This window comes from Symphalangus syndactylus, chromosome 4, assembly GCF_028878055.3.
Source record: "Symphalangus syndactylus isolate Jambi chromosome 4, NHGRI_mSymSyn1-v2.1_pri, whole genome shotgun sequence".
In the NCBI taxonomy this organism is placed as follows: domain Eukaryota; kingdom Metazoa; phylum Chordata; class Mammalia; order Primates; family Hylobatidae; genus Symphalangus; species Symphalangus syndactylus.
In genome coordinates, this window is record NC_072426.2 from 44,300,202 (window position 1) to 44,316,822 (window position 16,621).

The 16,621-nt window shown below is 52.4% G+C and overlaps 1 protein-coding gene across 11 annotated transcripts in view; it reads left to right on the plus strand.

The window, feature by feature from the left end:
• The window catches only part of COL13A1 (collagen type XIII alpha 1 chain), a 158,817-nt gene that overhangs the window by 93,289 nt on the left and 48,907 nt on the right, over positions 1-16,621 (plus strand). For 9 of the 11 annotated variants that reach the window (XM_055274544.1, XM_055274546.1, XM_063637181.1 and 6 more), the window contains 7 exons: positions 852-878; positions 975-1,001; positions 1,857-1,883; positions 5,004-5,069; positions 9,058-9,165; positions 11,237-11,263; positions 12,083-12,118. In XM_055274544.1, coding sequence (XP_055130519.1) covers positions 852-878; positions 975-1,001; positions 1,857-1,883; positions 5,004-5,069; positions 9,058-9,165; positions 11,237-11,263; positions 12,083-12,118 — 318 coding nt within the window. Of the gene's footprint in view, positions 1-851; positions 879-974; positions 1,002-1,856; positions 1,884-3,782; positions 3,840-5,003; positions 5,070-9,057; positions 9,166-11,236; positions 11,264-12,082; positions 12,119-16,621 lie in introns of all 11 variants that reach the window. The other 2 variants (XM_055274545.1, XM_055274549.1) reach the window with 1 other exon arrangement.

Here is a 16,621-nt window from a genome sequence, read left to right on the forward strand (position 1 = left end):
AGACAAACCTGGGCTCCTGTCCCAGTGCCACCATTCACTGAGCCACGGGGCCTTGTCTCTGTCACCTCTCTCGGGAGCTAGAGTGGACATGAGCATCTCCCTCACAGGCACATACCTGAAGAGCCAGCCTCAGGGTGGATCCTCAGCTCATAAGGCATTTGTTTTCTCCTCTTCCCTCCACCAGCCTTGGTGCAGCTTCCTAAGAGAGCCAGAGCATGCTGGGCCCTCCCCAGACAGCAAGGGTCCCTCCCAACCCCGGCTCCTTTCTTAGCCCTGCATGGACAAGACAACCTTGAAGGAAACCTCAAGACCCCTCATATTCCTTGGAGAAGTCCGGAACATGGCTTCAGTTGCCAACTTCTTGCTTTCTCTCTTTTGCTGAAGGTTTCTCTAAGGCCCCCATTGTCTGAGGCACTGGCCCAGCCCCCCAGGCCAGAAGTTCTTCTGGTTCAGTGGGCTTCACTGCAGCCTGGGAGGCAGGAGGTGGAATGTGCTAGTGTCTCCCAGAGGCTTGATGCATGTGAGGTAGGGGGTCCCATGGAGCAGAAAACTCCCTGACCTCTAGGTACAGCCCCTCCATAGCTGGCCCATGAGATGCTGGTGGTTGGAGGAATGGATGAAAGATGCCATCTGTTCTTCATCACAGCCCTAGTCCTGCCCACTGAGGGGTGAAGCAGCTGAGACTCTGTGAATGAGGCCACACTACCTTGCATGTGGTGGGCATGGGAAGACCTGGCCATGGCTGGTAGAGCCCAGCCTTCGGGATTCAGCCCCAATCCCCAGCCAGGCAGGTGTCCCTGATTGCCCGTCTTCTGTCTGCCCACTGACCTGTGTGTGTTTGCTTCCCACAGGGTCTGATGGGTCCCCCAGGACAGCCGGTTGGTACCTCATCCTTCTATTTCCCAGCAGAGAAGCTTCACGTGGCTGTGACCTTAGCTTTGGTTTCTAACTCTCTCATCTCCGTCTCTTTGTAGGGACCCCAGGGACAAAAAGGAGAAAAGGTAAGAGCAGTGGAGGTTTCCTAGAGTCTCCATCTCAGGAAATGGCCTCCCAATTGGTAGAAAGGGGTCAATTATGGTTATTTTCAAACTTTAGTTGTAATTGACAGAACCAGGAAAGCCCCCGAGGTGCCGCATAATAGATTCAGTTGACACCCTCCAGGGGACATCCTTTTCTTGGAGTGAGGGGTCCTCCTGGAGGCTGGTCCGGGTGACATCCTTTTCCAGGGATCCTCCTGGAGCCTGGCCCTCTTCAGCCTCTTTCTGGGCCCCTCCCAGCTGTCACTCCATGGTGTTCCCTGACACCTCCATGAGCCTCTGGGATTCTGAAGCATCAATCTGTAAACCACTGGCCTGGCCTCCTACCCTCCTGCCCTCTCTGTCTTGTTGAATTTCTGATAGAGACTCTGCTTTGCTTGCCCTTGGGCCGCTGGTAGAGGGGCCTGGCGCTCCCAGCTCAGCGAAGGTGGCTTGGGGGCCCCCGTGGTGCCGGCTGCTCCCATCCAGTGGCTCCTGTTCAGGGCTGTCTGGTGGGCCTGCCTAGAGGGTCAACCTTTCGCCAGGCACAGGGCATAACTCCCGACTCTGCCATTATGGCAAGTGGTGTAAGGCGAAGCCCCGCCCCTAGGCTCCCTGGGGCCACTTCCAGGCAGGCCCTGGAAGTTTCTTCCTTGCTGCTAGCCAGGGGAAAGGGAGGGACTTAGTTCTCCTGCCTCAGAGGGCTCAGACCAAAACTAGAGCAGGAGAGCTGGTGAGCTGTGAGATGTGTGGCATGTCCTGAAGTGCTGGGGGTGCCCTGAGAGACAGGTACCCCCAGCAAGTGCCTAACACCACCTTTCCCTTCCCTCTCCTTCCCAGGGTCAGTGTGGAGAGTACCCACACCGGGTAAGTGAACCCCTAAAATTGAGCAGGGCCCTTTGATCCATCCCTGGGGCACAGCACCCAGCTCAGCCTCATCTCCCTGGGGTCTCCAGTTACTAACAGATCATGGGGGAACAGGAGCACCCAGTGCCCTCTGCACTGAGCAGTCAGAGAGGGGAGCTCGGGGTGGTGGTGCGCCTGGTGGGAACAGCTGATGTGTCTCTCCGGCCATGTGCTGTGTGCAGCTGCTCATCACCTGTGCGTGTCTGTACATCTGCCCCTTTGTACGTACGTCCGACTTGGTATGTTGGAGTCTCCTGCTGTGTGTCTGGAGCTCTGTGGCTCCTCTGCACATGGCCCTCTGTGGCAGCGTGACTTGTGTGAGTCTGACTCCCCACCCAACCAGCATGTGTGTGCAAGTGTGTGCGTGTGTGTGGCGGTGGGGGGGTGGTGTCTGGCAGCCTAGCCATGGCCAAAAAAGTGGGACTTTTCGATTAGTCACTGTATCAGATGATGGTGTTTCACATCCAAACCTCGATGATGGGAGATAATCGGGGACTGACTGCAGCAATTCAAGGATAAAATCTCTCCTTGGCCTCTTTAAAAACAGAGGAAGCCCTTCTCCAAGCAGGGTGGGGATTTCAGGCTAAGATGGTTCCTCTGCCCACCCCCGCCTGCTCCTTCCTTTTCCTTGCTCCACCCCAAGATACAGAACCCAAAAGACTGCTGTTGTCCTGTTAGGAATCTTCAAACTTGTGTTCCAGCAGCAGGGTCGATCTTGGGACAGGGGAGAGCAAGATACACACAGCTTCCTCCAGCAGGAGCCCCAGTGAGCTGGACCCAGAAAAAAATGCCCCTCGTTTTGTGGATTGGCCTCGCTGCTCCCAGACCTGGACAGCAGGGATGGAAGATGAGCATCTTTAGGCATCTCTCCCCTCTGTCATGTGCCCCATGGTGCTCAGCTTCCCTGGCTGCCCACTCCTGCCAGGCAGGTCCGGGTGGTGCGATTTTGGGAGTGGAGACAGACATAAGCTGGGCTCAGTGTCAGCTTGACTCTAGAAGGCCGTCAGGAGGGCCATGCTAGCAGGGTCCAGCCTCTGCCCAGACCCTCAGGAAGCTGGAAGGCAGGCCTGAGGTCTGGGTTCCTGGGCCAGGGAACCACTATGAGCCTGGTACGTGAGAGGCTGGGATGGGTTTAAGGCTACGGCGGTGCTGGGCCCAGGCTGAGGAAGGCAGGCCAGCAGCAGCGCAGTCAGAGCCAGCCTGTCAGCAGCATGTGCTCCAGGGATGCAGGGGCCCTGGTGTTCCGGCCAGCCTGATCCTGATACAATAATAGAAGGTCAGCTGTGTTTATTTGAAACGATGGGCTCACAGGATTGTTATGTTACCCGAAAGAAAAACAACATCCCCCAGCACAAAAGACAACACAACTGCAGACGCTTTGATAGTGTGTCACCCGTCCTTAGTGAGCTTTTGGAGTGGGGTGGGGGCAGGCTCTCTGCCCCTGAGCCCAACACAAGGAAAGGGAAGGGCACAGTGACAGAAGGCTGCAGAATACCCCTGGCCACAGGGTGCAATGAAGCCTGACCTCATGACGGTGGCACTCTGGGGAACATGTCAAGTGTGGGGCAGGGGCGTAGATTTGGGATCCCAGCTGAGGGGCAGAGCAAGTTTATTTAGAAGAGGGAAGAAAATCAGGGGGCTTCTAGAGATCTGTTGGCTTTCCAAGGGGTCGGGTTGGGGTGGCAGGTCTCGGGGCCCGGAAGACACCAAGAAATCCAGGTGGCCCCTCCTCCATTCCAGCCTGTGGCTTCCCCAGGGAGGGAGAGGAGAGGGGTGGGGAGCAGGGGAGCTGGTCTGTGGGCTCTCCCCTCACGGTCCCTGTCACCCTGTCTCTGCCACCTCCATCCCCTCCCAAACTAGGAGTGCCTAAGCAGCATGCCAGCAGCTCTACGCTCCAGCCAGATAATTGCCCTGAAGGTTTGTAGGTTCTGGAAGGTCTCCGGGCCCCTCTCCACTGAGAGGCTTCCTGAACATACAGCCCAACATTGCACATCCCCAGGCCCCGGCAGCGGGAGCGGGTGGAGCTCTGTGTGCGACTGCTGTCCAAGAAGGCAGCAGCTGTGACCTGGAAAGGCCACACTTGGGCTCCCCATCCCCAGCTGGGTGCATTCGCAGCCCAAGCAGCTCCTAGTTCTTAACACTCATCCCAGGAGTCTCATGTGATTTAAGTGCTTTCAAAAACAAGCGGCTGATGACAGTATATGCCATCTTTGTTTTCACCTGGGCTCTGATGGCCTCCTAAAGCCATGGGTTGCTCAGCTTCAATGGGTAGAGGGACTGGAAGCTGCAAGAATTTCCAGAAATGAAAATCGCATTAGATAATATGACTGCAAGTTGCCTCCCGCAAAAACGTGGTTGAGCTTTCTGGAGATATCTTTGCCCAGCCTCTATTTTCCAGGCCCCACAGCCCCAGGGTGAGCCCTCAGCAGCACTTAGCATGTGCCCACGCTGGCCGCACCCTCAGCCAGCTCAACCCCCGGGGAGCTGGGCTTGGCACTGCCCTTGACCACCCGCCCCAGATGCGCTGACACTAGCCTTTCTTGCTCAACCAAAAAAAGAACCCACTAGCCGCACACCAGCCCAACTTCAAGTACCAATTTCACGGGCCCGGTGGTTCCCTGGCCACAGCCTCTGAGTTGGCTCCCTTCTGTCCACCAAGCAGGGACGGGTGGGGCTGGCAGTGCAACGTTGGGCTGCGTGTCCAGCAGCCTCTGCAGCCCAGCATGGCCACGGAGGGCAAGCCTGGCCGTGGGGGGCCACTGTCCCATTCCGGGGGCTGCTGGTCAACGCCCCAAACTCCGACCTGGAGGCCGAGGCTGGGTGTGGACTGAGGGCCACAGCTCCTCCCAAGGGACAGCTGTGCCATCCAAGGGCAAGCTCCGCTCTGCATCTTCAAGCCGTGAGAGTGCCCTGCCCACTCCTTCCCTCCCACTTCTCATGTGCACGCTAATCTCTCTTCTCTCTTCCTCTGCTCCGGTGCCTCTTGGCCGCCCTGCCCTCCTGGCGACTTTTGGCATCGATCTGAATACCTGTGATCTTTGGCCTTTGCCCTCTGGCCCTCCAACTCATCTTTCTCCTCAGCTGCTGCCTCTCCTCAATTCAGTGCGACTGGCTCCACCCCCGGTCATAAAAAGGCGGACATTCCAGGTAGACACCTCCCGTTTGTCCAGACTATGTGTGGCTTTCCCAAGGGGCCTGGCAAGCCTGCTGGGGCTACAGACAAAGCAAGAACCTCACTCTAATTCAGTGAAATTAAATTAGACAAAAATAGGCCCACGTATACCATAGACATGGAAATACACAACACAGAGACCCCAGAGGACCCACAACTACCACCACACAATGATTACTCACAACAGCCACCAACAAGAGCTGTCATTGAGTGCCAGGCAACCTGTTACCCATTTCACAGGCCTGGTTATATTTCATTCGCCAACAGTTTTATGAATTAGGCATGATCATCCTTATTTCACAGATGAGGAAATCAAGGCTCAGAGAGGTTAACCAAGTTGCCAAGGTCACACAGCCAGTACATTGCAGAGTGGGGATTTGTACCCAGTCTCTCTGCCTGTTACTAGCTGTGTCATCTGGGGCAAGTTACTTGACCTCTCTGTGTCCCAGCCTTCTCATCTATAAAATAAGGATAATAACAGTGTCTATTTCACAGGGCTGTTGTTGATACGTAAAGCACTTGGAATAGTTCCTAGCACAGTTTAAGCAATATAATTGTTAGCTGTTATTGTTACTATTATCCATATTTTGGAGATAAGGTAACAGGCTCAGAGAAGTGAATTGATTTGCCCAAGGTTACACTAAGAGTAAGAGGCAGAATTGAAACTGGCCTTGAAGCAGAATTGAAATTGAAGTCAGGTCTTCAGAACCCATATCCAGGGCTCTCTCAGCTGGACCTACCTCCTCTCTACTTAGAAATGCAGACTGCTTAGCATCTGATCCCTCGTAACCTGAGTTTGGGGAGCAAGGGAATTTGTGGAGGGAATGTAGTCCACAACCCACATTGTGAGCAAGTACTTCCTTCTTCTTCCTGCCTTCCTAACCCAAGGAGGCTTGGATAGGAGCAGATCACAAAGAACAAAGCCATCTGGCCTCTGCTCTTCAAGAGATCACAGCTTGATTCCAGGCTGGGTGGCCCGTGGCTGCCCCTGTGCTCCTCACCTTTCTCGTGCTGCACCGGGTCCCCCGCCCAGCACAGGGATGCTAGCAGTGGCAGAGCTCTGAGCTGCTTTCTACAAGCCTGACTGCAGAGCCTCGAGTAACCATCCGGCCTGATTCAGGAGTCAGGAGCCCAAGGGCCTGGATGTTCAGGCACCTGATTGAACAAGGCTGAAAAATCCCTCCAATTAACAGCTAAAAATACAGAGGGACACGTGACTCCAGTGCCATCCAAGCCTGCAGGCCACATATCTCATTACGCCTGGCCAAATCCTCGAGAGCCTCCGTGTGCCTGAGCACTCACCAAAGCATGGCTACTCAGGAGGCCCACTGGCAGCTCAGAGAAGCACCAGGCCCACCCCTGTCACCCACCCCAGCCTGTGCCGGACCCCATTCCAGGAGAGCTGAGTCCACACTCTCAGAATAGCCATTCTCCTGGGCCCCAACAGCGACCTCCCGGCCTTACTTGTATCAGCTGTTCTTTGTTGAGCCCTTGCTGGGTTCCAGGCATTGTTGTGAGAATTCTATGCAAATTATCTCATGCATTCCCCACCCCAGCCACCTCATTATCCCCTGCTTTGCAAGGGAAAAAATCGAGAGGGGTGCAGGATTCCATCCAGGCCACTGCATGTTACTGCCTCCCTTTTCAAGAGCAAGAGGTGGTGAAGCCAGAACTTTTTGTGCTACCCTGACCTGGTTTCCAAAGTAGAGAAAGAAGATGAGGCACCTCTGAGCTACCTGCTGAAGATTCTGCCTCCAGAATCAGGTTTTTTATGCTGTCAGCCACTATGGGACATAAAAATGCTTGTCCATTTCTCATCAATAAACCAATATTGATTTTACAGGCTCTGCAAGCCGCTTAAACATTGGGTCTAAGATTCAGTGAAAAAGGAAGCTTTCTGTGAGATATGATGTGCTTAGCAGATGGCGCTGGAGGTCACTTCCAAAGAGCAGAAAGTGTAGACAGTGAGCCTTTTTGCTGGGGGCTTACTTGGAAAGAATAGGAAGAGTCTGCAGTTCCAACTTTGGGTCCTGGCGCCACACTGAATTCCCATATGACTTTGATCAGGGAATTCAACTTCTTGGAGCCTCAGTTTTCTCTTCTGTAACATAGGAGTTGTGACGTTATGAAGATTCTAGAATTTCACAGCCAGAAAGGACCTCAGGAGTTTGCTTCAGACTAAGCCTCCCCCATCTTGTGAATGTAGAAACCCACAAAAAATATAAACACACAAAGTACAGGATTCTGAGGAGGTTCCGAGACCCAAGCAGCTGAATCAGATTTAATGTGGTTGAAAAGGAGCCTGTGCTGGTCCCTTTTTAAGGCCCGAGGCTTAGTGAAGCCTTTCTCGGTTCAGAAGAAACACTGACACCTGAGACTTATCAACAACCAACATGCAGCCGGGTGGGGGACCTGCAGTCAGGGCAGCTGCCAAAGTGATTTCAACACCTGCTCCTCTGCCATGGACACCCTGAGCCCTAAAGTGGCTTCTCAGAGGGTGTGGCAGGATAGGGCCCAGGCCCCAGAGTGACACTGCTAGATGCCATCTGCCTACAGGTTTTCCAGCCAAAAGATGGTGCAAGCAGGTCTTGCTGAAAGCTTACATTTCTCATTCCCAGGTTGTGCACTCCTATTTATCACCACCACTTCCCTCTAGAGTTTGCAGCAAGCATCATCAGCTGCCCTCCTCACATGGGGAAGCAGGAGACCCAGTGTGTCATAGGGACTTGCTGAGATCCTCTGAGAAAGGTGGGCCGGCCTGGAACTCCGGCCGCCTGCATCCCCCAGCCTCCACCCTGGAGCTCCCACACCTGCCAGGAGGTTCTGCTTCAGCCCATCTGCAGGGATGGGCCCCTCCTCACAAGAGCTAAGCCCAGATTGATCCCAGAGAGGTCATTTAGAAAATAACAAACCAAGGAGCCAGGGTTGGTTTAGATCTAAGATGACTTTGTGTTGCCCCAGCCCTGAAATCTGGGTCACGTGCACCAGGCCGTCTCCTCCTCCAGGGGAAGCATGATGCCATCCCTACCTCCCTGGGCTCACAGTCCATCCTGGCGACAGGCATGGTGGGAAGGCTGGGCTCAGAGCAACTGGCTGAGGAGACAAGGGAATAATAACAGCCTCTCCACACAGCATAAAGCACTTCCACACAGCTTCCAAACTCTTTCAACGAAACCAAAGATTGCAGGCTCAACTGCCCTCCGAGGCCAGGCAGATCACCTAAGTAACAGAAGCAGGCTGTGTGTGAGAAGGGCTAGGAGGGAGAGGACAAAAGCAGCCAGAGAACTCAGGCCCCATTTAACAGGCAGCCACTCCTTGGATGTAGAAATGTGGGCCCAGCACAGGCAGGGTTCCCAGTGTTTCATCAGAAGCCACCAATTCAAATTTTGTATGTAAAGTCTCTTGCTCAGTTGTTTAGTGAGCCAAACAAAATTCCATGGCTTTGACCTAAGGATCCCATTTGATCCTCTGGGTCAAATAGTCAAAGACAGCAAAAAGCTGAGACAGGAAACGAGGGCTATTGTTCCCATTCTACGGCTGAGAGACTGGGGCTTAGGGAGACCTGTGCCTCGCCACACAGGGAGGGTGACAGAGGCAGGCCCAGGCTGAAGATTCAGGCCATCTGGCCAGGCTGGGAGCAGGCCTTTGGTTGGGCCAGGGGCTGTCTCCCACCTGCTCCTCTGCCTCTGCCCCCCACAGAATGTCTCTCCGCAGCAAGTCCTCTTTGGAAGCCCCAACTTCAGGGACCTAACATCTTGGCGTTCTTCTCACTGCCACCAGCCCCTGCATGTCATCACCACTACCACAGCATCATCACCATCATGCCACCGCCTCCTCCCCCCATCACCACTGCCTTCTCAGCAGAAATCACAGTGGGCCTTCACCAGCTGCATGGTCTAAGGGTGGGGGACAGTCTGCAGCTCTGGGGGCCTTCGCTCTAACATTCGTTTCCATGAACCTCAGGGTGAACAGAGCCAGGCCAGCATCCAAGGTCCACCAGGGCCCCCAGGCCCCCCTGGACCAAGTGGACCTCTGGGGCACCCAGGACTGCCAGGGCCTATGGGGCCACCCGTAAGTATTCCCTTCCTCTCTCCTTCAAGACTTGTCCCAAGAACTCTCTGGAAACCTCCAAACCTTGAATAGGCAGTGGGTCCCCTACAAAAAGCAGAAATGCCTTGGCAGGGCCATTGCATGTGGGTGAACCATGAAAGGGGCTATTCATCCCCATCACACTCATCACCTGTTGCACTCTGGCTCTGAAACACAACCTGGGCCATGTCCCCTGCCTTCCAGGGAGGAGACCGCCAATGGTCTGCCTGCCCCGTTCCCAGCCCCAGCAGAGAGGAATTTGGAAAGAGAATTCCCAAGGGCACCTCTGATGGCTATCCCTGAGCCTCTTAGCAAAACCTGAGTTGGGGCAGTGGGTTCTGAAGGAGGTAGTGAGGGGTCATCCAACTACCTGGCACCCCAGTGAACATGCCTTCCAGGGGTGTGTGCAGGTTTCACACTGCTGGGCCACCTGCCAGCTGAGCTGAAGGTCCAGTCAGCCAAGATCCCTGTGTCAAGCCTGAGGATGCATCAAGCCTGCGGGGCCTGCAGGGCCACTGCCTGGAGGACTCCAGAGAGGCCAACTGGCACCTCTCCAGGCTGGACCACATTCAAGTGACAGGTCAAGTCCAGCGGCCACCAAGTCACCCATGTTCAAGCCCTGGCTAAGACTCCACTCTTTCCCAGCCCAATTTATACAACAAAGCCCGGGGACGGAATAACTCAGTGGGTACCTGGACTTAAGAGAAAACAGGTCTTCCACCCACCCGTAAGACTAATGTTATTGGAGAGGCAGGTAAAGGGCAAAATGCTTTTTAAATAATGTTTTTCCCATGTGGTAGAAAAACCAAAACAAAACCTGTTTTTCCTTCTTATGACAAAAGCACCATAAATTAATTGTGAAAAGAATGGAACATAGACAAAGAAACAATGTTTGTGCGCATCTCTGATAGTTTTGCTGGAATAGAGTCCCAGAGGTGGAATCACTGGGCCAGGGTGTCCCCAACAAATAGCACCCTGTGTGGACGGCCACATTCTAGATGGCCTGGTTGCACGTCTGGGGCCCTTGGCTGCCCAGCTTTCAATCTCAAAGCTTGTTATAGGGTCTCCCTGGGCTGGGCCACAGCTATGGCCAAACAGAGCACCCACCTTGGCTGGGAAGGCCAGCACAATGACCCCTGCAATGCTTGACCCCTGAAATGAATTTTAAATTTTTCCACAATTTCTCCCCAGCACCCCAGAGAGTGGGGTTAATCTTATTTCCACCAGTTTTTAGATGGGAAAACCTGAAAGGAAGGGAAACTTAGGAAACGGAACCAAACTAAGGGAAGAAAACCAAAAAGTGCTCCAAATTCACTTTTTGCTGAACGCTGCCCTTTCCACCCCACGCCCCTCCTAACACTTTGGGCTCTCACTCACTGAACCCAAGCCAGGTGGTTTTCTTTGTTAGGTTGTTTATAACAACAACAACAACAACAACCAAAAAAAGAAAACCAGAGAGCATGTTTCTTAAACCAATTGCAACAGACCAGACTCAGGCATCATGGCTTTCTCCAGCCCACGTTTGCTGTCCACACCTACGCCCAAGGCTGCGGTGGAGCCAGCCTTCCCTGGCCTCTCCCTCAGCTCACACCACCTCACCGTGGCCAGCTGCCATGCCCCCAGCACCATGGGCAGAAGGAGACAGAGGGCTCCTCCACCGGCAGGCAGGACCAAGGGCAAAACCAAGGCTCTGCTGGACAAGGCCAGCTTTCTAGGGAGGAGTTCCAATTAGGAGATGGGTGAATGAGGATCTGGACCAAACCACACTCTCAATTTAGCATGATGCCGCTGACCTACTTTCCATGGGTGAGCACAGCAGAGTTGCCCACGGCGCCCACATAGCTGCAAAGAGGGACATAAGCCTGTTATCCCCACGTGCCCTCAGCAGGTTTCAGATCCCCCTCTGGGATCCACTAGAGCTGTTGGCTACAGCATGCCTATTCTCTTGCCATAGCTGTTGGAGCTGCTCTGCCCCTAGGGTCCACTGTAAGTATGGCTAGCCCCAACCAGCTCTACTCACCTTTTTTTTTTTTTTTTTTTTTTGCTTCCACAGGGCTTACCTGGGCCTCCTGGACCAAAGGTGAGTGTCCTTCTGGGTGATGTGTTGAACAGGTGGGAGAATTCCCTGCAGGAGGGAGGGGGAGGCGGCACAGAAAGTGACTGAGGCAGGAGCAGAGAGGGATCTCAGCTGAGAGACAGATCAAGCTTGACCTACTTCCAAAACACCACCCTTCTCAGGAACTAATTTGATTCCAACAAGAATTGCACTTCTTGTGTGCTCAGGCCAATGAAGCAAGTGCTACTGGCCAGCATTGAAGGCACAGTCCACCCTCCAAGGAGCATAACGTCTAGCTGGAAACTCTAAGCTCATGCCCAGAACACCATCACAATATCCCAATAAAATAGTGTTTTCTAAGGTGTCAGAATGGGAAGAGACCTCTAGTGTAATCCAGTCTCCTGTGAACCCTCACCCAGAAGCCCACAATGTCAAACAGTCTCTCCCTTTGATGCTGGGGACCCTGGGGCTCTGGGGACAAGAAGATGCCAAGCACCGATTGTGCCCAACTATCTTATAAATGCAGACGCTAAGAGCTCTGGGGGAAAGTGACTTGTCCATGTTCAATAGAATCAGGTCTCCTGGGTCTCTACCCAAGTGACTCTTACCACCATTCCTCAGCCTCTGCAAAGTGGAGCTTGTTCTCAAGAGTAGAACAATCTGTGTTGGCCTCAGAGGAAGCTAAGAGCTGTTGCTCCTGGGAAGGCTGGAGATGGGTGTTGAAGGGGCAGTGGGACTTGGAGTCATTGAGAGGAAGACAGATGGTATTGTGTGGGGGAACAGCACAAGTCAAAGTTTGGCAGTGGGAAAACCTCTTTCATGGCCTTCTCTTTGTTTCCCCAGGGAGACCCAGGAATCCAGGGCTACCACGGCCGGAAGGTAAGATGGAGGGGGAGGACCCAAATGGGGCAGGACTTTGGACAAATCAGTGGCCTACTGGACCTCAGACCCAAGAGGGTCTCTCCCTTCCAACCTAGGTGGCTGTGCCTGTACTGAGGCAGGCCAGGTTCTCACTGGCCCCCCGAGGGCCTGATAAATGGCAGCCAGATTACTGGGATCCACCTAGGCAGAGTTCTTTCTGTGCTGAGCAAGGATGTAGGACGTGGAGGGGTCCAGCTCTTACAGGCCAGAGAGTCAGAAGCAGTCCTGCACAAATAACCCCAGTGAAGGCAGACTTTATTAAGTGCACTGCATGATTACAGGAGGTGGAGAGACAAGTTTCAGGTTGAGAGAAGCTTGGGAAGTATTCTGGGAGAAGACAGCCTGAGAACTCAACCTTGATGAATGGGCGGATGTATCAGTTATCTATTGCCATGTAACAAACCATTCCAAGTTTACTGACTCTCTGTCACAATTCTGTGGATTGACAGTCTAGGAATTCTGCTAATCTCACCTGGGCTCACTCATGCAGTCACACCAAATGACAGATAGAAGGGTGAGATGGGACAAGATGGCCCCATTCACATGTCTGGTAGTCAATGCTGGCTGCGGGCTGGGGGCCCCTGTTCTCCACATGGCCTCTTATCCTCCAGGAAGCTAGACAGACTTCCTTATAGCACAGCACGTCCAGGGCAGCATTCAAAATGGGCAGGTCCCAGTGCATAAAGACTTGTCAAGTATCTGCTTGTATCACATTTTCTAATGTCTTATTGGTTGAAGCAAGTCATATGACCAAGTCATGTGAGTCAGTGTGGGAAGAGTCTTATGCTCTACTTCTTCATTGGAGGAGTAGAAAGCATTTGTGGCCTTGGTTTTTTTTGGTTGGTTTTTTTTTTTTTTTTTTTTGAGACAGAGTCTAACTCTGTCACCAGGCTGGAGTGCAGTGGCATGATCTCGGCTCACTGCAACCCCCGTCTCCCAGGTTCAAGTGATTCTCCTGCCTCAGCCTCCTGAGTAGCTGGGACTACAGGTGCGCACCACTATGCCCAGCCAATTTTTGTATTTTTAGTAGAGATGGGGTTTCACCGTGTTGGGCAGGATGGTCTCGATCTCTTGACCTCATGATCCGCCTACCTTGGCCTCCCAAAGTGCTGGGATTACAGGCATGAGCCACTGCGCCCAGTTGTGGCCATTTTTAATCTACCACTCTGGGCCTTCAACTAGAAAATCTGATTGGAAATAATATTTTAGATAGGTAAACAATTTGAGCAAAGACCCAGAAGCAGTCATTATAATAACTATAACAGCAATAATAATTTTATGGTAGTCACTACTTACTGAACGCGCACTACAGTCTAGGCACTGTCTTTCAACACAAACTGCATTATTTTTAGCCCTAAAACCACTCTGTGAGGCTGATATGACTATTCTCCTATTTAAAAAATGAGAAAACTGTGTGTCTTAGTCCATTTCATGTTGCTATAACAGAATACCACAGACTGGGTAATTTATAAAGACAAGAAACTTATTTCTTACCATTGTGGAGGCTGGGAAGCCCACAGTCAAGGGGCCCATATCTGGTGAGGACCTTCTTGTTGTGTCATCCCATGGTGGACAGTGGAAGGGCAGGAGAGGGTGAGAGAACACGAGCAAGAGAAGGCTGGGCTTGCTTTTATAACAAACCCACTCTCGCAATCACATACCCACTCCCACAATAACTAACCCACTTCCATGATAACTAACCCACTCCCACAATAACTAACCCACTTCCATGATAACTAACCCACTTCCACAATAACTAACCCAATTCCATGATAACCAACCCACTCCCACAATAACTAACCCACTTCCATGATAACTAACCCACTCCCACAATAACTAACCCACTCCCACAATAACTAACCCAATTCCATGATAACCAACCCACTCCCACAATAACTAACCCACTTCCATGATAACTAACCCACTCCCACAATAACTAACCCACTTCCATGATAACTAACCCACTCCCACAATAACTAACCCACTTCCATGATAACTAACCCACTCCCACAATAACTAACCCACTTCCATGATAGCTAACCCACTCCCACAATAACTAACCCACTTCCATGATAACTAACCCACTCCCACAATAACTAACCCACTTCCATGATAACTAACCCACTCCCACAATAACTAACCCACTCTCACAATAACTAAACCACTCTCGCAATAACTAAACCACTCCCACAATAACTAAACCACTCCCACAATAACTAACCCACTCTTGCAATAACTAATTCACTCCCACAATAACTAACCCATGATAACTATCCCACTCCCGCGACAGCAACATTAATTTATTCATGAGGGCAGAGCTGTCATAATCTAATCACCTCTTAAAGGTCCCACCTCTCAACACTGTTGCATTGGGGATTAAGTGTCCAACACAAGAGCTATGGGGACACATTCAAACCATAGCACTGGAGCTTGTCCAAAGTCTCCTGGCTCATAAGTGGCAGAGCAGGAGTTCAATTCCAGGTCTGGGTCCTTCCTATGGTATCACCTGTTGTAAGGAGCACAACCCTGCCCCCCAGACCCTGGCTGAGAAGCTGCTAGAGCCTTCCAGGAGGAGAAAAGAGGCAGGAAGGAAAGGCAGCAGCAGGAGGGGGGGCAGAAATGTTGAGAAGGGAAGAAGCACTCCCTCCAAAGCACATTCCTCGCACACTGCAGTCAGGAGGTTGCCATAACCACATGGCTTTATGGGTGCCTGGTGAATGAAATGGCAAGACCTGAGAGATCTTTAATTAGTTCTACATAAACTAAGACATGTGTATTGTATCAGGAAGTGGAAATCAGCCCCCGCAGTTGCCTCTATCCACTCACACAGACTCATAAAATTTACTGCCTCCTTGTGCAACGCGGGGCCGGTTTTTCATTAGCAGCCGGGCCAGCCCTTTCAAGCTGTGAAGGAGTTGCAGGGCAGCAGAGGGTCTCCAGGTATCACGGCGATGCCCTTGGCTGGCATCATACCATGACAGGTGTCTGCATTCTGCTGCAAACTGGAAGAGTGATTCATCCAGAAAGGGGCATGGGGTCTGCTGTCCTGAGTATGGAGAATCTTCTGCTTGGGGTTAAGGTGTCCTGATGCTAGAGGGCCTGGTCCCAGGACAGTGGCAATCCTAGACTCAGATTGTAGGAAGAAACATTTAACCCGGGCTACAGTGAATTTGCAGAGAAGACCAGTGTAGCCCTGCTGATGGGGGAGCACTTCCTGTCCCCAGGAAGCAGGAGATTTGCCCAGAGACTCCCTGCTCTAGTGTGGAAGAAGGATCATACTTTCTTTTGCATGACTAGAAGTAGAGCAAGTGCCAATGAATAAACTCAACCAGAAGAGCAATTCCAGCTCCAGAAGAGGGAGCTTCCTAATCGCCAGATGCTTTGGGAGGGAGGGAGGGAGTGCTGGTCACCACAGGTGTTCAATTAGAGGCTGGATAATGACTGGTCTGGGATGTGTTTAGAGAAGTCTCTATCAGCTGGGAGACTGAAAATCCCTTCCAGCTCAGGGAAGTCATAGCTTCGTGGGGACAGAGTTGGCTCCATAGCCTTAAGAGAGGAGCAGCTCTGAGCCTTGAGCCCTGGCCTTGAGAGGATGCTCTGTCTCCTTGAACCTTCGTCCATGTCTTTTCTCCATCCACATCCAGGGCTTGTCAGAAGCATCCCCACTCCTAGGTCTCATGAGGCACTGAGAGAAGACCCTTCCCCTTCATGCTGGACTCTTGCCTCCCAACCCTTCTTTCTCTGCCAGACCATCCTCTCTGCTCTTCTCCAGTAGCCTCTTCTCATGGAATCTGGAGGTGCTGTGAGACCATCATGCCCCATCACCACCTCTCTGGGTCACTGGAAAGTTCCCATTGCCTCCGCTGCTCCCAACCTGTCACTGAGTCTTTTCAGTAGGTGCCACTGGAGCCACTAGCCTTGCAAAGCCAACAGCCCATGGCTGGTCTGGGCACCGTTTCCTCTGTGCTGGCCTTTACGCTGCTGGGACCCTTATCTTGCCACTAACTCTCCACTGCCTCCAAGTCCACCAAAGGTCAGAGGGCTGGCACTGGAAACTATGACCAGCAGCAGATGGCCCACCACCAAGGACTTGAGGTCATTCCTTGGGAGGCTACAAATGCCTATCCCACTGCCCCAGCCTCACTGGGACAGCAGGTGTCTTGACCCCAGTGATCACCACGATCAGGCAGAAGTTTGTTTCCACTCTGAATCTTGAGACGAAGCGATTTTTCATCTTTGGGCAGTGCAGCAATATTTCACATCTCTAGTTTAGAAAGTTCATTTATTCCACCTTATTCAGTTCTTACCATGGCTCAGTGGTTAGAACTCATTATCCTGATTGTCTAAATGAGAGAGGTTAATACTTTGCCCAAGGTTGCACAGCTAATAAACAGCCCTGCTGGAATTAGAAACCAGGCCTCATCAAGCCCTGTGGCCAGTCTGTCTTTGCACCCTGGTGCA